At 35.2% G+C, this 22,489-nt stretch overlaps 1 protein-coding gene across 1 annotated transcript in view; it reads right to left on the bottom strand.

Annotated features, from left to right (window-relative positions):
* The window catches only part of LOC144449831 (phosphatidylinositol 4-kinase alpha-like), a 197,398-nt gene that overhangs the window by 85,693 nt on the left and 89,216 nt on the right, over nucleotides 1-22,489 (bottom strand). The window contains exons 16-18 of the mRNA XM_078140404.1: nucleotides 9,754-9,890; nucleotides 8,510-8,797; nucleotides 1,126-1,250 (exon numbers count right to left, since the gene is read on the bottom strand). Coding sequence (XP_077996530.1) covers nucleotides 1,126-1,250; nucleotides 8,510-8,797; nucleotides 9,754-9,890 — 550 coding nt within the window. The remainder of the gene's footprint in view (nucleotides 1-1,125; nucleotides 1,251-8,509; nucleotides 8,798-9,753; nucleotides 9,891-22,489) is intronic.

Genomic DNA, 22,489 nt, shown 5'->3' with positions numbered 1-22,489 from the left:
AGGCGGCCATATTGGATCGTATCATAAAACAAATTGACGTGCATATGTATGCCATAGTATGTTGCCCCTGTACCAAGTTTGAAAAAAATTGGTCCAGGCATCTCCAAGAAACAGCTGCGGACGGACGGACGGACGGACGGATGCACGGACGGACGGACGGACGGACGGACAGACGGAACCCAATCCATAAGTCCCCGTTCCGGACTTCGTCCGCGGGGACTAACAAATACAGTGCCCCATATTTTCAACCCAAATATAAATATAAATAAATGTTTTTTAGTATTATTTTGCAAAGTCTGGTGAATCTAATATAACCTTGGAAAAGACATTGTTACAGTAGTACTTCTCATTGATAACAGTGAAATACTATGACATCTAGTATGTGAACATATTACATAGCAAGGAATACTTCTCTAGATTGGCTCATCTAGTATGTGTACATATATACATAGCAAGGAATACTTCTCTAGATTGGCTCATCTAGTATGTGGCCATATTACATAGCAACGAACACTTCTCTAGATTGGCTCATCTAGTATGTTTACATATTACATAGCAAGGAATACTTCTCTAGATTGGCTCATCTAGTATGTTTACATATTACATAGCAAGGAATACTTCTCTAGATTGGCTCATCTAGTATGTTTACATATTACATAGCAAGGAATACTTCTCTAGATTGGCTCATCTAGTATGTTTACATATTACATAGCAAGGAATACATGGAGTCTTTGTATTCAAGTTCTTGAGTTAACATAGAAAGAAAAATTTTAGCCCTTTCACCTTGAAAATGTTTGTAAAGGTCAAAGGTCATGGTGTTATTAAAAAGCACATCATTGATATTGTGAGGGTAGACACTTGGTGACATGAAGGTGAACACACAGACTGATGGACAGAACCCAATGTAATAGCCCCTCCAGGTAGTGCTATTGAGAAAGACATGCATCTAGTATGACATTCATCTAGCTGTTATGTCATATGTCAGGTTTAATAGAAATCAGCTATTGTACATGTATGTCAGCTAGAGATATGGCTACACATGGACAGACAGTAACCACTGTAATTACATTCCAGTCTATGTAAAATTAACAATATTACAACAATGTTACTCATTAATTATCTTACTTGTCAACCAATCCTGACAGATATTTATCAGCAACCCTTCTGATTCTCTTCAATGTGTGGTTAAATTTGACTAGTAGGAAGATAGCATGAGTTTCTAGTTCCGTTTCCCGAATGGCAGTCCTTGGCTGAAAAGACAAAAACATTAACCATATAAGATAAGATAAGATAAGATAAAACTTTATTGAGTCCCTTTTAGGGTAATTGGGTTATCTGCTACAAAAGATTATTAAAAACAGTAAAATGTACATACAGTGTTGTTATGAATACCATAATCTAAAACAATATGTGAAGCGATTAAAAGAAATATAAATACATTTATTTAACAATACAGACCGATACATTAGTTTCTATTAAAAGTTTTGTTAAGGAGTGTGATGGCTTGAGGTATAAATGAATCATGATAACGGGTAGTATGAGAAGCTAGCTGTCTAAATCTACCACTCCTATCAATTCTCCTGACATTGATTTCCTGTCCCAGTGGGTTTGTTTCGTCCCTCATTATGCACTTGTGGTCTTGTTGCTAGGCATATTTACATACATTTGTTAAAATCTTTATTCATTTAGCTACCCATCCCTGTTGTTATCTTTGTAATATGCATCATCATTTCACTGTTGCTAAGGGCGTGGTCATGGTAGCGAGGGCCAGTTTTGTCAATATATTTTGAACAATAACTGCAGAATAACAACTCCACAAACATCCCCGTCAAGTTACAGCTCCATTCCCCAGGTCTTTTTCGAGATATATGTTTTTGACCAAAATTGATACTTTTAGACATCATTTGCATATTGCCACCTTCATCTATGCATCCCCAGATGCATCCCCATCAAATTTCAGCTCAATCTGTTAAAAGTAATTTTGGAATAATATACTTTTTGACCAAACAGACACATTTTCAGACCTAATTTGCATATCACTGATGGGATCATCATGTTATGAACAATTCTATATCTAAACACCCCTGAGAACATTACACACACACGCACGCACGCACGCACGCACGCACGCACGCACGCACACACACACACACACACACACACACACACACACACACACACACACACACACTCACACACACAGACGCTTTGCCATGCCTATAGCACAACTGAACTTCTTAGATTCAGTAGTGCTATAGTAGTGAACCTCCATTCTGAGTACATGATTCTACCAGTTGAGAATGAGTGGAACTAAATTCTGAAATGCCAGAAAATACTTGTAACCTAAGGGTTTTGTCACTATGAGTTGCTAGACAAGTAGTGAGAAAACCATTAGGTTAGTTGTATTTTCCTTGGCTGAATGAAGAAATATTGGGGAATAATATTTTAATTATTACTCCCAATACTTTCCTTCATTCTGTCTTAGAAAATAAAAGTGTCCTGAGGGGCCTTGTCACTATGAGTTGCTACAGCAGGTAGGCGACACTGATTGTGTATTAGGTGAGTACGTAGCCTCTGATTGTGTATTAGGTGAGTACGTAGCCTCTGATTGTGTATTAGGTGAGTACGTAGCCTCTGATTGTGTATTAGGTGAGTACGTAGCCTCTGATTGTGTATTAGGTGAGTACGTAGCCTCTGATTGTGTATTAGGTGAGTACGTAGCCTCTGATTGTGTATTAGGTGAGTACGTAGCCTCTGATTGTGTATTAGGTGAGTACGTAGCCTCTGATTGTGTATTAGGTGAGTACGTAGCCTCTGATTGTACATTAGGTGAGTACGTAGCCTCTGATTGTGTATTAGGTGAGTACGTAGCCTCTGATTGTGTATTAGGTGAGTACGTAGTCTCTGATTGTGTATTAGGTGAGTACGTAGCCTCTGATTGTGTATTAGGTGAGTACGTAGCCTCTGATTGTGTATTAGGTGAGTACGTAGCCTCTGATTGTGTATTAGGTGAGTACGTAGCCTCTGATTGTGTATTAGGTGAGTATGTAGTCTCTGATTGTGCATTAGGTGAGTACGTAGCCTCTGATTGTGTATTAGGTGAGTACGTAGCCTCTGATTGTGTATTAGGTGAGTACGTAGTCTCTGATTGTGTATTAGGTGAGTATGTAGCCTCTGATTGTGTATTAGGTGAGTACGTAGCCTCTGATTGTGTATTAGGTGAGTACGTAGCCTCTGATTGTGTATTAGGTGAGTACGTAGCCTCTGATTGTACATTAGGTGAGTATGTAGCCTCTGATTGTACATTAGGTGAGTATGTAGCCTCTGATTGTGTATTAGGTGAGTACGTAGCCTCTGATTGTGTATTAGGTGAGTACGTAGTCTCTGATTGTGTATTAGGTGAGTACGTAGCCTCTGATTGTACATTAGGTGAGTACATAGCCTCTGATTGTGTATTAGGTGAGTACGTAGCCTCTGATTTTGTACTAGGTGAGTACGTAGCCTCTGATTGTATATTAGGTGAGTACGTAGCCTTTGATTGTGTATTAGGTGAGTACGTAGCCTCTGATTGTACATTAGGTGAGTACGTAGCCTCTGATTGTACATTAGGTGAGTACGTAGCCTCTGATTGTGTATTAGGTGAGTACATAGTATCTGATTGTGTATTAGGTGAGTATGTAGCCTCTGATTGTACATTAGGTGAGTACGTAGCCTCTGATTGTACATTAGGTGAGTACGTAGCCTCTGATTGTACATTAGGTGAGTACGTAGCCTCTGATTGTGTATTAGGTGAGTACGTAGCCTCTGATTGTACATTAGGTGAGTATGTAGCCTCTGATTGTGTATTAGGTGAGTACGTAGCCTCTGATTGTGTATTAGGTGAGTACGTAGTCTCTGATTGTGTATTAGGTGAGTATGTAGTCTCTGATTGTGCATTAGGTGAGTACGCAGCCTCTGATTGTATATTAGGTGAGTACGTAGCCTCTGATTGTGTATTAGGTGAGTACATAGTCTCTGATTATGAATTAGGTGAGTATGTAGCCTCTGATTGTACATTAGGTGAGTATGTAGCCTCTGATTGTACATTAGGTGAGTATGTAGCCTCTGATTTTGTACTAGGTGAGTACGTAGCCTCTGATTGTACATTAGGTGAGTACATAGTCTCTGATTGTACATTAGGTGAGTACGTAGCCTCTGATTGTACATTAGGTGAGTACGTAGCCTCTGATTTTGTACTAGGTGAGTACGTAGCCTCTGATTGTATATTAGGTGAGTACGTAGCCTCTGATTTTGTACTAGGTGAGTACGTAGCCTCTGATTGTACATTAGGTGAGTACGTAGTCTCTGATTGTGTATTAGGTGAGTATGTAGCCTCTGATTGTGTATTAGGTGAGTATGTAGCCTCTGATTGTACATTAGGTGAGTACGTAGCCTCTGATTGTGTATTAGGTGAGTACGTAGCCTCTGATTGTACATTAGGTGAGTACGTAGCCTCTGATTGTGTATTAGGTGAGTACGTAGTCTCTGATTGTGTATTAGGTGAGTACGTAGCCTCTGATTGTGTATTAGGTGAGTACGTAGCCTCTGATTGTGTATTAGGTGAGTACGTAGTCTCTGATTGTGTATTAGGTGAGTACGTAGCCTCTGATTGTGTATTAGGTGAGTACGTAGCCTCTGATTGTACATTAGGTGAGTATGTAGCCTCTGATTGTACATTAGGTGAGTACATAGCCTCTGATTGTGTATTAGGTGAGTACGTAGCCTCTGATTGTGTATTAGGTGAGTACGTAGTCTCTGATTGTGTATTAGGTGAGTACGTAGCCTCTGATTGTGTATTAGGTGAGTACGTAGCCTCTGATTGTGTATTAGGTGAGTACGTAGTCTCTGATTGTGTATTAGGTGAGTACGTAGTCTCTGATTGTGTATTAGGTGAGTACGTAGCCTCTGATTGTGTATTAGGTGAGTACGTAGCCTCTGATTGTGTATTAGGTGAGTACGTAGTCTCTGATTGTGTATTAGGTGAGTACGTAGCCTCTGATTGTGTATTAGGTGAGTACGTAGCCTCTGATTGTGTATTAGGTGAGTACGTAGTCTCTGATTGTGTATTAGGTGAGTACGTAGCCTCTGATTGTGTATTAGGTGAGTACGTAGCCTCTGATTGTACATTAGGTGAGTATGTAGCCTCTGATTGTACATTAGGTGAGTACATAGCCTCTGATTGTGTATTAGGTGAGTACGTAGCCTCTGATTGTGTATTAGGTGAGTACGTAGCCTCTGATTGTGTATTAGGTGAGTATGTAGTCTCTGATTGTGTATTAGGTGAGTACGTAGCCTCTGATTGTACATTAGGTGAGTACATAGCCTCTGATTGTGTATTAGGTGAGTACGTAGCCTCTGATTGTGTATTAGGTGAGTACGTAGCCTCTGATTGTACATTAGGTGAGTACATAGCCTCTGATTGTACATTAGGTGAGTACGTAGCCTCTGATTGTGTATTAGGTGAGTATGTAGTCTCTGATTGTGTATTTGGTGAGTACGTAGCCTCTGATTGTGTATTAGGTGAGTACGTAGCCTCTGATTGTACATTAGGTGAGTACGTAGCCTCTGATTGTGTATTAGGTGAGTACGTAGCCTCTGATTGTACATTAGGTGAGTATGTAGCCTCTGATTGTACATTAGGTGAGTACGTAGCCTCTGATTGTGTATTAGGTGAGTACGTAGCCTCTGATTGTGTATTAGGTGAGTACGTAGTCTCTGATTGTGTATTAGGTGAGTACGTAGCCTCTGATTGTGTATTAGGTGAGTACGTAGCCTCTGATTGTGTATTAGGTGAGTACGTAGTCTCTGATTGTGTATTAGGTGAGTACGTAGCCTCTGATTGTGTATTAGGTGAGTACGTAGCCTCTGATTGTACATTAGGTGAGTATGTAGCCTCTGATTGTACATTAGGTGAGTACATAGCCTCTGATTGTGTATTAGGTGAGTACGTAGCCTCTGATTGTGTATTAGGTGAGTACGTAGCCTCTGATTGTGTATTAGGTGAGTATGTAGTCTCTGATTGTGTATTAGGTGAGTACGTAGCCTCTGATTGTACATTAGGTGAGTACATAGCCTCTGATTGTGTATTAGGTGAGTACGTAGCCTCTGATTGTGTATTAGGTGAGTACGTAGCCTCTGATTGTACATTAGGTGAGTACATAGCCTCTGATTGTACATTAGGTGAGTACGTAGCCTCTGATTGTGTATTAGGTGAGTACGTAGTCTCTGATTGTGTATTAGGTGAGTACGTAGCCTCTGATTGTGTATTAGGTGAGTACGTAGCCTCTGATTGTACATTAGGTGAGTACGTAGCCTCTGATTGTGTATTAGGTGAGTACGTAGCCTCTGATTGTACATTAGGTGAGTACATAGCCTCTGATTGTGTATTAGGTGAGTACGTAGCCTCTGATTGTACATTAGGTGAGTACGTAGCCTCTGATTGTGTACTAGGTGAGTACGTAGCCTCTGATTGTGTACTAGGTGAGTACGTAGCCTCTGATTGTGTATTAGGTGAGTACGTAGCCTCTGATTGTGTATTAGGTGAGTACATAGTCTCTGATTGTGTATTAGGTGAGTACGTAGCCTCTGATTGTACATTAGGTGAGTACATAGCCTCTGATTGTGTATTAGGTGAGTACATAGTCTCTGATTGTACATTAGGTGAGTACATAGCCTCTGATTGTACATTAGGTGAGTACATAGCCTCTGATTGTGTATTAGGTGAGTACATAGCCTCTGATTGTGTATTAGGTGAGTACGTAGCCTCTGATTGTGTATTAGGTGAGTACGTAGCCTCTGATTGTGTATTAGGTGAGTATGTAGTCTCTGACTGTGTATTAGGTGAGTACGTAGCCTCTGATTGTGTACTAGGTGAGTACGTAGCCTCTGATTGTGTATTAGGTGAGTACGTAGCCTCTGATTGTGTATTAGGTGAGTACGTAGCCTCTGATTGTGTATTAGGTGAGTACGTAGCCTCTGATTGTGTATTAGGTGAGTACGTAGCCTCTGATTGTGTATTAGGTGAGTACGTAGCCTCTGATTGTGTATTAGGTGAGTATGTAGTCTCTGATTGTGTATTAGGTGAGTACGTAGCCTCTGATTGTGTATTAGGTGAGTATGTAGTCTCTGATTGTGTATTAGGTGAGTATGTAGTCTCTGATTGTGTATTAGGTGAGTACGTAGTCTCTGATTGTGCATTAGGTGAATACGTAGCCTCTGATCGTATATTAGGTGAGTACATAGTCTCTGATTGTACATTAGGTGAGTACATAGCCTCTGATTGTGTATTAGGTGAGTACATAGTCTCTGATTGTACATTAGGTGAGTACATAGCCTCTGATTGTGTATTAGGTGAGTACATAGCCTCTGATTGTGTATTAGGTGAGTACGTAGCCTCTGATTGTGTATTAGGTGAGTACGTAGCCTCTGATTGTGTATCAGGTGAGTACGTAGCCTCTGATTGTGTATCAGGTGAGTACGTAGCCTCTGATTGTGTATTAGGTGAGTACGTAGCCTCTGATTGTGTATTAGGTGAGTACGTAGCCTCTGATTGTGTATTAGGTGAGTACGTAGCCTCTGATTGTGTATTAGGTGAGTATGTAGCCTCTGATTGTGTATTAGGTGAGTACGTAGCCTCTGATTGTGTATCAGGTGAGTACGTAGCCTCTGATTGTGTATTAGGTGAGTACGTAGCCTCTGATTGTGTATTAGGTGAGTACGTAGCCTCTGATTGTACATTAGGTGAGTACGTAGCCTCTGATTGTGTATTAGGTGAGTATGTAGCCTCTGATTGTGTATTAGGTGAGTACGTAGCCTCTGATTGTACATTAGGTGAGTACGTAGCCTCTGATTGTACATTAGGTGAGTATGTAGCCTCTGATTGTATATTAGGTGAGTACGTAGCCTCTGATTGTGTATTAGGTGAGTATGTAGCCTCTGATTGTGTATTAGGTGAGTACGTAGCCTCTGATTGTGTATTAGGTGAGTACGTAGCCTCTGATTGTGTATTAGGTGAGTACGTAGCCTCTGATTGTGTATTAGGTGAGTACATAGCCTCTGATTGTGTATTAGGTGAGTACGTAGCCTCTGATTGTGTATTAGGTGAGTACATAGCCTCTGATTGTGTATTAGGTGAGTACGTAGCCTCTGATTGTATATTAGGTGAGTACGTAGCCTCTGATTGTGTATTAGGTGAGTACATAGCCTCTGATTGTGTATCAGGTGAGTACGTAGCCTCTGTGTATTAGGTGAGTACGTAGCCTCTGATTGTGTATTAGGTGAGTACGTAGCCTCTGATTGTGTATTAGGTGAGTACGTAGCCTCTGATTGTGTATTAGGTGAGTACATAGCCTCTGATTGTGTATTAGGTGAGTACGTAGCCTCTGATTGTGTATTAGGTGAGTACATAGCCTCTGATTGTGTATTAGGTGAGTACGTAGCCTCTGATTGTTAATTAGGCGTGGGTACATACCCTATTTTCCATGAGATTCAGAAACATTTTGAAGACTTGATCTGAGACAGCTGCAATACTTTGCCACATTCCTGCCTTGTCTTTCTGAATGGCTTTGTCTTGTAGATAGTGAAACAAGATGTGAAAGCTACACTCATCTCCACTGTTCTGAACTCGCAGTGTTTCCAACCGATAGACAGACAGAAGGTAGGTACACTGAGCAAAGCTAAGTTTGCTGACATATGGAAGTACGTCTGGAGGGTATTCCAGTAAATTCAGAATGGTTTGACGAAGTTCATTCAGCTCAGCCTGAAAAAAAAACAAGACAATAAACTTTTTAAAAGTAAGATAAAATTATAAAATTACTGACTGAATAACATGTTTGAAACAATCAATCAATCAATAGCCCTGTTAGCTGAGGTCAATCGTCCCTGTGACCCTCAGAATAAAATACTACAAAGGCAGAAGAGACAAGTCTTCATAGAAGACACCCCTGAAATATTTTACTTCTATGTGTTTGAATGGAGACATGATTTAAAAGAAAGTGACAGCAACAAATAAATATTCCAAAGTGTCTGATAATCCAGGAAATTACTGAATTTTGATAATTGAACCAGAAGATCAGCATCAAGGTCAAAGGTCAATGTCTCAAAAGAAAGTTTAAACCTGGCAACATGGGGATAGATACTTCAATATAGTTTCATCTATGTATTGAAGTTTTTTGAGTTATCTGGTAAATAATTATTGCTCACTATAAATACGGCTGAGTAAAAAGTTATATGAGCACCAAAAATAATAACTGTGTACCGGTATGGTTTATGTTGTTCTGTATTATCTATATATACATGACCTAAAAGACATTAGCCACACATAATTGGTACAAAGTGTCTGCAATAAGTAACAGCTTAATTTTGATGGTCTACCCTATAAGTCAAGGTCAATGGTCACTCATACAAGAAAGCTTGCATAAGATTATATTGTAATTCTGATCTGAGATGTACTTACAGGAGCTACACTGTCATTGCGTAATGCTGAATTATATTGTAATTCTAATCTGAGATGTAATTACAGGTCTGGAGCTACACTGTCATTGCGTAATGATGAATTATATTGTAATTCTGATCTGAGATGTACTTACAGGAGCTACACTGTCATTGCGTAATGATGAATTATATTGTAATTCTAATCTGAGATGTACTTACAGGAGCTACACTGTCATTGCGTAATGCTGAATTAATTGTAATTCTAATCTGAGATGTACTTACAGGAGCTACACTGTCATTGCGTAATGCTGAATTATATTGTAATTCTGATCTGAGATGTTCACCAGGTGTAGGATTCAACAATGGAGACTTGGTTGCTATTTCACACACACCTTCATACCATTCCTTAGGCCATAACCCTGTTAATCACCAAAGATAAAAAAATACATTGAGAACATTAAATTGTAACAACTAAGACTATACACTATCACCAAAGTCCATGCAAGTTTTCAAGTGCCAAAAGATACTAACTCATTCTGTGCTTCTGTGAATAAATACATAAATAATGCAGAAAAATAACAAACTATACCAAAAATCATGCTGTCTAACCTTGAACCTTTAAAATCTCTTTTAACTAGTCTATGTAAATGTATGTATGTATGTATGTATGTATGTATGTATGTATGTATGTATGTATGTATGTATGTATGTATGTATGTATGTATGTATGTATGTATGTATGTATGTATGTATGCATACCTGCGTGTGTGTGTGTGTGTGTGTGTATGTATGTATGTATGTATGTATGTATGTATGTATGTATGTATGTATGTATGTATGTATATGAAGGGATAGTGTTATCATCTCACTGTGTTTCCATGACATTCTATAAATGCACATACTGTATCCTTAAAATATAGAAAAATGGTTTACTAAATGTTTGCAATCAAAACAAACAACATAAACAAACTACTATGTTAACAATTTAACTAATATTTAAACAATGACACTGATTTCAAAACTAGAATTTCTATATTAAGGACATTTCTTATATAAAATTTAATCAATGTTGATAATATCTTGTAACATTATGATGCAATGACTTCTATCAGTAGTTTATGTAGACACATGACATGATAAAGTCACTCTGTGTAACTAGAATTGGATGACATCACCAGGTTGTGTACCCAGAATGCAATGACATCAATATACTGTGTAGCCAGAATTGGATGACATCACCAGGTTGTGTACCCAGAATGCAACGACATCAATATTCTGTGTAGCCAGAATTGGATGACATCACCAGGTTGTGTACCCAGAATGTAATGACATCACCATTCAGTATAGCCAGAATTGGATGACATCATCATGCAGGTTGTGAACCTAGCATGTAATGACATCACTATTCTGTGTAGCCAGAATTGGATGACATCACCAGTCTGTGAACCCAGAATGTAATGACATCCCAATTGTGTAACCAGAATACTTGTACAGTCACATCTCTTGCCTGAGTAGCCAGAATTGGATGACATCAGAAGGCTATGAACACAGAATGTAATGACATCACTGGTCTCTATATCCTGAATGCAATGACATCACCAGTTTGTGCAGCAACAATGTAATAACATCACAGGTTTGTGTAACCAAAATGATAGCATCATCTGTTTGTGTGGTCACAATGTAATGACATTATCAGTTTGTGTAGCCACAATGTAATGAATGACATCACCAATGTGTATAATCACGATGTTATGGCATCACAAGTAAGTGGCAGTCATAATGTTATGACATCATCAGCTTGTGTGAAATATAAATATGCTATACACAGATTGTCAATCAATCAATGAATTCCAATACAGTAACTGTAAGTGATCATATATTTCCAGTCAATGTTTATCTTGCAAAATTAACCCACTCTAAAAGTTGTCAATTGTTGAAAAATCAGAAAATCAGTCAATTAATTGATCACAAAATATTATGCTGTCAACAGCCAATTTCAAACTAGTTTTGTGTAGATGTAGACTTACTTATCATGGACATGCACAAATTGGAATTATATGAACAGGTACTACATGTGGGAAGGCAGTTAACTTAAATATTTCACATAATCTATATACTAATATTTTATAAATAGAAATACAGTATCATCACTGTCAGAGCAACATCTCATTAAGTCATATTATAGAGAGTTTAGAAAGGTATTAGGACTGGTATACATGTGATTATTCTGTACACTATGTATTAGGACTGATATACATATGATTATTCTGTACACTATGTATTAGGACTGATATACATAATTATGATTATTCTGTACACTATGTATTAGGACTGGTATACATATGATTACTCTGTACACTATGTATTAGGACTGATATACATGCATTATTCTGTACACTATGTATTAGGACTGGTATACATGTGATTATTCTGTACATTATGTATTAGGACTGATATACATAATTATGATTATTCTGTACATTATGTATTAGGACTGGTATACATGTGATTATTCTGTACACTATGTATTAGGACTGATATACATGTGATTATTCTGTACATTATGTATTAGGACTGATATACATAATTATGATTATTCTGTACACTATGTATTAGGACTGGTATACATATGATTATTCTGTACACTACATGTATGTATTAGGACTGATATACATAATTATGATTATTCTGTACATTATGTATTAAGACTGGTATACATGTGATTATTCTGTACATTATGTATTAGGACTGATATACATGTGATTATTCTGTACACTATGTATTAGGACTGGTATACATGTGATTATTCTGTACATTATGTATTAGGACTGGTATACATGTGATTATTCTGTACACTATGTATTAGGACTGATATACATGTGATTATTCTGTACATTATGTATTAGGACTGATATACATGTGATTATTCTGTACATTATGTATTAGGACTGGTATACATGTGATTATTCTGTACACTATGTATTAGGACTGATATACATGTGATTATTCTGTACACTATGTATTAGGACTGATATACATGTGATTATTCTGTACATTATGTATTAGGACTGATATACATGTGATTATTCTGTACACTATGTATTAGGACTGATATACATGTGATTATTCTGTACATTATGTATTAGGACTGATATACATGTGATTATTCTGTACATTATGTATTAGGACTGGTATACATGTGATTATTCTGTACACTATGTATTAGGACTGGTATACATGTGATTATTCTGTACATTATGTATTAGGACTGATATACATAATTATGATTATTCTGTACACTATGTATTAGGACTGGTATACATGTGATTATTCTGTACATTATGTATTAGGACTGGTATACATGTGATTATTCTGTACACTATGTATTAGGACTGGTATACATATGATTATTCTGTACATTATGTATTAGGACTGGTATACATGTGATTATTCTGTACACTATGTATTAGGACTGGTATACATGTGATTATTCTGTACATTATGTATTAGGACTGATATACATGTGATTATTCTGTACACTATGTATTAGGACTGGTATACATGTGATTATTCTGTACACTATGTATTAGGACTGGTATACATGTGATTATTCTGTACATTATGTATTAGGACTGATATACATAATTATGATTATTCTGTACATTATGTATTAGGACTGATATACATGTGATTATTCTGTACATTATATATTAGGACTGATATACATAATTATGATTATTCTGTACACTATGTATTAGGACTGATATACATATGATTATTCTGTACATTATGTATTAGGACTGATATACATGTGATTATTCTGTACATTATATATTAGGACTGATATACATAATTATGATTATTCTGTACACTATGTATTAGGACTGATATACATATGATTATTCTGTACACTATGTATTAGGACTGATATACATGTGATTATTCTGTACATTATATATTAGGACTGATATACATAATTATGATTATTCTGTACACTATGTATTAGGACTGATATACATATGATTATTCTGTACACTATGTATTAGGACTGATATACATGTGATTATTCTGTACATTATGTATTAGGACTGGTATACATGTGATTATTCTGTACACTATGTATTAGGACTGATATACATATGATTATTCTGTACACTATGTATTAGGACTGGTATACATGTGATTATTCTGTACATTATGTATTAGGACTGATATACATGTGATTATTCTGTACACTATGTATTAGGACTGGTATACATATGATTATTCTGTACATTATGTATTAGGACTGATATACATGTGATTATTCTGTACACTATGTATTAGGACTGGTATACATGTGATTATTCTGTACATTATGTATTAGGACTGGTATACATGTGATTATTCTGTACACTATGTATTAGGACTGGTATACATGTGATTATTCTGTACATTATGTATTAGGACTGATATACATGTGATTATTCTGTACACTATGTATTAGGACTGGTATACATATGATTATTCTGTACATTATGTATTAGGACTGATATACATGTGATTATTCTGTACATTATGTATTAGGACTGGTATACATGTGATTATTCTGTACATTATGTATTAGGACTGATATACATGTGATTATTCTGTACATTATGTATTAGGACTGATATACATAATTATGATTATTCTGTACACTATGTATTAGGACTGGTATACATGTGATTATTCTGTACATTATGTATTAGGACTGGTATACATGTGATTATTCTGTACATTATGTATTAGGACTGATATACATAATTATGATTATTCTGTACATTATGTATTAGGACTGGTATACATGTGATTATTCTGTACACTATGTATTAGGACTGATATACATGTGATTATTCTGTACATTATGTATTAGGACTGATATACATAATTATGATTATTCTGTACACTATGTATTAGGACTGGTATACATATGATTATTCTGTACACTATGTATTAGGACTGGTATACATGTGATTATTCTGTACACTATGTATTAGGACTGGTATACATGTGATTATTCTGTACATTATGTATTAGGACTGATATACATGTGATTATTCTGTACACTATGTATTAGGACTGGTATACATGTGATTATTCTGTACATTATGTATTAGGACTGATATACATAATTATGATTATTCTGTACACTATGTATTAGGACTGGTATACATATGATTATTCTGTACACTATGTATTAGGACTGGAAAACATGTGATTATTCTGTACACTATGTATTAGGACTGATATACATGTGATTATTCTGTACACTATGTATTAGGACTGATATACATGTGATTATTCTGTACACTATGTATTAGGACTGGTATACATGTGATTATTCTGTACATTATGTATTAGGACTGGTATACATAATTATGATTATTCTGTACACTATGTATTAGGACTGATATACATATGATTATTCTGTACACTATGTATTAGGACTGGTATACATGTGATTATTCTGTACATTATGTATTAGGACTGGTATACATGTGATTATTCTGTACACTATGTATTAGGACTGGTATACATGTGATTATTCTGTACATTATGTATTAGGACTGGTATACATGTGATTATTCTGTACACTATGTATTAGGACTGGTATACATGTGATTATTCTGTACACTATGTATTAGGACTGGTATACATAATTATGATTATTCTGTACATTATGTATTAGGACTGGTATACATGTGATTATTCTGTACATTATGTATTAGGACTGGTATACATGTGATTATTCTGTACACTAGTGTATGTATTAGGACTGATATACATGTGATTATTCTGTACACTATGTATTAGGACTGGTATACATGTGATTATTCTGTACACTACGTATTAGGACTGGTATACATGTGATTATTCTGTACACTATGTATTAGGACTGGTATACATGTGATTATTCTGTACACTATGTATTAGGACTGATATACATAATTGTGATTATTCTGTACATTATGTATTAGGACTGGTATACATATGATTATTCTGTACACTATGTATTAGGACTGATATACATGTGATTATTCTGTACATTATGTATTAGGACTGATATACATAATTATGATTATTCTGTACACTATGTATTAGGACTGATATACATGTGATTATTCTGTACACTATGTATTAGGACTGATATACATAATTATGATTATTCTGTACATTATGTATTAGGACTGGTATACATGTGATTATTCTGTACACTATGTATTAGGACTGGTATACATGTGATTATTCTGTACATTATGTATTAGGACTGGTATACATGTGATTATTCTGTACACTATGTATTAGGACTGGTATACATGTGATTATTCTGTACATTATGTATTAGGACTGGTATACATGTGATTATTCTGTACACTATGTATTAGGACTGGTATACATGTGATTATTCTGTACACTATGTATTAGGACTGGTATACATGTGATTATTCTGTACACTATGTATTAGGACTGGTATACATAATTATGATTATTCTGTACATTATGTATTAGGACTGGTATACATGTGATTATTCTGTACATTATGTATTAGGACTGGTATACATGTGATTATTCTGTACACTATGTATTAGGACTGGTATACATGTGATTATTCTGTACATTATGTATTAGGACTGGTATACATGTGATTATTCTGTACACTATGTATTAGGACTGGTATACATTGTGATTATTCTGTACACTATGTATTAGGACTGATATACATGTGATTATTCTGTACACTATGTATTAGGACTGGTATACATTGTGATTATTCTGTACATTATGTATTAGGACTGGTATAAATATGATTATTCTGTACACTATGTATTAGGACTGGTATACATTGTGATTATTCTGTACATTAAAGATGAATGCTGTTGATTGGACAATATAACATGGGCAGCTAATAGTAAGACAAAATTGTAATTTAGGACGTCATTGATATAAATTTCAATATATTACATGATTGCTTAATTCTGCCCATAAAGCTAACTTATCTCTGATTATCACTGTAAGAAGCAGCTGCTAAATCATATTTTTTATTTGTCATATTTTGCAAATTAAACTTTGTACATTGAGTTTAATAAAATATTTTTATTTTCAAACTACATGGTTGTATCGATTTTGTTTGTCATAAAATCAGACATAGTTGTATACTTCCAGACATTCAAACACAATGACATTTTTAGCATAAATTTCTCAAAGCGGCAATTCTGAAATGTAAATATCATATTAATATAAACTACTGATACTATAAGGTGGATGTATGCTAAGTGCAAGACTATGCATGCATGGATATGTAGCCAAGACTTGAAAACTATGACAACTACACTGTACATGTACCTTGCTGTTTCCTCAGCACTTACAGACAGAATCAATGAAAGTAAATCATTAAGAAAAAGACAAGAAAATAACATAAATTAGATACTGACAATTATTTTCATGCTTTCTCCTCCCTATTTCATGACAGAATGGAACGTTCCCATGATGGCTCATCATTGGAATATACCAAGCAATTCTGATATAGGGAATAAGAAAGGCACACATAAAATGAGGGCAAAACAAGTCAGCTTTTGACCCCCAAAAAGCACATAATGTGGTTATAAAGTTACTGATGATAACTTGATAAGCTTTTATTTGCATGCTCTAAATACTGTAATTGAAAGACCTGTGTTGCCATTTGATAACCAGGTAAATTTAAAGTAACTGTGTTGCCATTTGATAATTAGATACATTTCAAGTAACTGTGTTGCCATTTGATAACCAGATAAATTTAAAGTTACTGTGTTGCCATTTGATAATTAGATAAATTTAAAGTAACTGTGTTGCATTGATAATTAGATAAATTTAAAGTAACTGTGTTGCCATTTGATAATTAGATAAATTTAAAGTAACTGTGTTGCCATTTGATAATTAGATAAATTTAAAGTAACTGTTTTGCCATTTGATAATTAGATAAATTTTAAGTGACCGTGTTGCCATTTGATAATTAGATACATTTCAAGTAACTGTGTTGCCATTTGATAATTAGATAAATTTCAAGTGACCGTGTTGCCATTTGATAATTAGATACATTTCAAGTAACTGTGTTGCCATTTGATAATTAGATACATTTCAAGTGACCGTGTTACCATTTGATAATTAGATATATTTCAAGTGACTGTGTTGCCATTTGATAATTAGATATATTTCAAGTGACTGTGTTGCCATTTGATAATTAAATACATTTCAAGTGACTGTGTTGCCATTTAATAATTAGATACATTTCAAGTGACTGTGTTGCCATTTCATAATTAGATATATTTCAAGTAACTGTGTTGCCATTTGATAATTAGATACATTTCAAGTGACCTTGTTGTCATTTGATAATTAGATACATTTCAAGTGACTATGTTGCCATTTGATAATTAGATACATTTCAAGTGACCGTGTTGCCATTTCATAATTAGATACATTTCAAGTAACTGTGTTGCCATTTGATAATTAGATACATTTCAAGTGACTATGTTGCCATTTGATAATTAGATACATTTCAAGTGACCGTGTTGCCATTTCATAATTAGATACATTTCAAGTGACCGTGTTGCCATTTCATAATTAGATACATTTCAAGTGACCGTGTTGCCATTTCATAATTAGATACATTTCAAGTAACTGTGTTGCCATTTGATAATTAGATACATTTCAAGTGACTGTGTTGCCATTTGATAATTAGATACATTTCAAGTGACTATGTTGCCATTTGAAATTAGATACATTTCAAGTGACCGTGTTGCCATTTCATAATTAGATACATTTCAAGTGACTGTACTGCCATTTGATAATTAGATACATTTCAAGTGACAATGTTACCATTTGATAATTAGAGACATTTCAAGTGACCGTGTTGCCATTTGATAATTAGATACATTTCAAGTGACCGTGTTGTCATTTGATAATTAGATACATTTCAAGTGACCGTGTTGCCATTTGATAATTAGATACATTTCAAGTGACCGTGTTGCCATTTGATAATTAGATACATTTCAAGTGACCGTGTTGCCATTTGATAATTAGATACATTTCAAGTGACTGTGTTGCCATTTGATAATTAGATACATTTCAAGTGACTATGTTGCCATTTGATAATTGGATACATTTCAAGTAACTGTGTTGCCATTTGATAATTAGATACATTTCAAGTGACCGTGTTGCCATTTGATAATTAGATACATTTCAAGTAACTGTGTTGCCATTTGATAATTAGATACATTTCAAGTGACCATGTTGCCATTTGATAATTAGATACATTTCAAGTGACTGTGTTGCCATTTCATAATTAGATACATTTCAAGTAACTGTGTTGCCATTTGATAATTAGATACATTTCAAGTAACTGTGTTGCCATTTGATAATTAGATACATTTCAAGTAACTGTGTTGCCATTTGATAATTAGATACATTTCAAGTAACTGTGTTGCCATTTGATAATTAGATACATTTCAAGTGACTATGTTGCCATTTGATAATTAGATACATTTCAAGTGACCGTGTTGCCATTTGATAATTAGATACATTTCAAGTAACTGTGTTGCCATTTGATAATTAGATACATTTCAAGTGACTATGTTGCCATTTGATAATTAGATACATTTCAAGTGACCGTGTTGCCATTTGATAATTAGATACATTTCAAGTAACTGTGTTGCCATTTGATAATTAGATACATTTCAAGTAACTGTGTTGCCATTTGATAATTAGATACATTTCAAGTGACCGTGTTGCCATTTGATAATTAGATACATTTCAAGTGACTGTGTTGCCATTTGATAATTAGATACATTTCAAGTAACTGTGTTGCCATTTGATAATTAGATACATTTCAAGTGACCAGGTTGCCATTTGATAATTAGATACATTTCAAGTGACTGTGTTGCCATTTGATAATTAGATACATTTCAAGTAACTGTGTTGCCATTTGATAATTAGATACATTTCAAGTGACCGTGTTGCCATTTGATAATTAGATACATTTCAAGTGAATATGTTGCCATTTGATAATTAAATACATTCAAGTGACTGTGTTGCCATTTGATAATTAGATACATTTCAAGTAACTGTGTTGCCGTCAATAACCTACCGAATAATTAACTCAGAAACATAGTTTAAATACTAACTGATCTAAAAATTACTGTTTAGAAAGACTACGCATCCGTACATAAATACGAAATCATGCGACAAAGATTTCAACTTTACTAATTTACTTGTTACAGTGTAGAGGCCAGCCTTACCCTTATTATACACATATCATCGTACAACTAATTTTATTGGCTATAATATTAGCTACATTTGAAAGGTCTCACTTGATTGGCTCACCCTTCGCTATTCCCGTTTTCAAGAGACACTCGCCAGAATCAAGGGCCACGTAGTACAGCAATGGCGCGAGATCGTCTGTTGGGCAACTTTCCCACCGGGTGTGCTTTTCGAAAACTACACAACACATGCTTTTATGACACGGAATCATAGAAAATCTACCCCGTTTCCAAACTAATCGTAATTTTATCGTGAATAGACATCCGGAGTTGGTCAAAATAGCAAATTAAAAATCAAATGAATTTTACTATGACCGTGAATTCATATAGCCGGTGGTTTGAATTCTAAGCTCCCTAAATACCTATCGAAAAGTCACTGTCCCGTCGGACTACCTGCAATGGGCATTTTAGTAACCTTTACTGGTCCTTACAGAAAGTTACTAGACTCGCGGGATAGCGGACCAGCGTGTATGTCGAACCCTTGCCATACGTTACAGCATAGACCCTCCTGGTTACAGTGGTCGGTAACACTCATTCATGTTCGATTTCCTTTCATAAAGAAAACACAACGAAATGGTTGAAGTGATCTTTTTTTAAATTTCTTTTCATCACAACAACAAAATCTGCGTGATCAAAAGTGTTGTAAACTAAACCAGAAAGAATTATCGGGCTGGCTAAACTTCCCGATGAACTGGAGTAAGGTCCAAGTCCAAGTAAGCCCCGATAGTGCGTGAGAAAATCGTCTCAAACTAGCGATACAACTTTCAAAATATAACTTGACATGTCTTCATTTGTTAGAGTTATACAATTCAAGACGGGTTTTCACTCGAAAACAACAATTCTGTGAATAATGACACTGAACGCAGCGATTTCACGGACGATGTTACCACTGCACTGTAACGTACGGCTGACAACGACTTGCTTCTGGGTTAGTCCCTTGTGCATCCGGGTACTTGGGATTGTCGTGCATTACCACATCGGCAATTTTGACGCTGTAATTTTGCCACCAGTATTGATCGTACAAAAACAAAACTCCATAAATGAACCACAAAGTACTTTCCCTTTCAAAATGTGGTAATTTTAGAAAGAGTATTATCGTTTTTATTGACGACTGACTCTGTCAAAAATTGTTCCATACACTTCAGTTCAGGTATGCAAGACTTCTCACTTGATCATGAGTAGGTGCATATACTGGAATGAACCATTCTGTAGGAGGGGTGGAGAATTGGATTTGAAGTTTACAACCCTTTTTCGAACAAATATTTGTCATTTGGGCGCACAATGCGTAGAATTAAGACTATAGCACATATTACATTGTTTGTTTGACGTCAATAGTGTCTTTTGAAAAGTTGCACTTTACCTAAAGTCTCGCGGACTGATTTCCAATATGGCGTCGGTCATAATGCTCATTAACATATTCATTTTTTTTTCAAATTTCAAAAAAAAAATCATAAAAAATAGAAGAGAAGACGTGTTGACTTGAAATTAACAAATCTAAGTAAGCTACCCTCTGTGCATCAACACACCAGATATTATAGCAATCTGACTTGAAGTATATGAGGAGTTGATGAAAATGTCATTTTTGGAAAAAAAATCATAAAAAATTGAAAATGGCACAGATCAACTTGGCATGAACAAAATCTGAATAGTCTCCCCCCAGGGAACATGCACACCAAATATCGAAGTATTCTGGCTGTTACTTTCAGAGAAGATAGTGAAAATATAAAAGTTTGACGGACACCTATGATTCACCTATACACTTTATACTCTATACAACCTATACCTAAAGCTACACTTTCAGCTTTCGCTGACAGCGGAGCTAAAAATATCTTTCTTTGACCAAAATAATTAACAGAAGACCAATTTAATTGTTCGTTCTGGCCAAGTGCATTGTTCACAGAACAATGCATAATAGCAAAACTCACAAACATCATTAAATGTTTTGACCACGGCAAACATACGGTGCTATGGTAGACAACCAATAACACTAAATTAAAAGTGATTTCATTGTGTGCCACACTCATTTTGAGGTGTTCAAATCTGGTGAAAAATAACAATAAAAGTACACAGTTTCAATAAACTATACATCATTAAATAATACATCAAAAATCTGTACAGTCACCAAATGGTAAGTTAAACACATTTCTTACAACTGCTGTACCTTGTCAAACATTTCAGAAATCTGTATAGTGACTAAATGGTAACACATTTCTTACAACTGCTGTACCTTGTCAAACATTTCAGAAATCTGTAGAGTAACTAAATGGTAACACATTTCTTACAACTGCTGTACCTTGTCAAACATTTCAGAAATCTGTAGAGTAACTAAATGGTAACACATTTCTTACAACTGCTGTACCTTGTCAAACATTTCAGAAATCTGTAGAGTAACTAAATGGTAACACATTTCTTACAACTGCTGTACCTTGTCAAACATTTCAGAAATCTGTATAGTGACTAAATGGTAACACATTTCTTACAACTGCTGTACCTTGTCAAACATTTCAGAAATCTGTAGTAACTAAATGGGAACACATTTCTTACAACTGCTGTACCTTGTCAAACATTTCAGAAATCTGTAGAGTAACTAAATGGTAACACATTTTTTACAACTGCTGTACCTTGTCAAACATTTCAGAAATCTGTATAGTGACTAAATGGGAACACATTTTTTACAACTGCTGTACCTTGTCAAACATTTCAGA

This window comes from Glandiceps talaboti, chromosome 18 (assembly GCF_964340395.1).
Source record: "Glandiceps talaboti chromosome 18, keGlaTala1.1, whole genome shotgun sequence".
Classification (NCBI taxonomy): domain Eukaryota; kingdom Metazoa; phylum Hemichordata; class Enteropneusta; family Spengelidae; genus Glandiceps; species Glandiceps talaboti.
The sequence above is the reverse complement of the archived record's forward strand: the minus strand, read 5'-3'. Positions and strand labels throughout refer to the sequence as shown.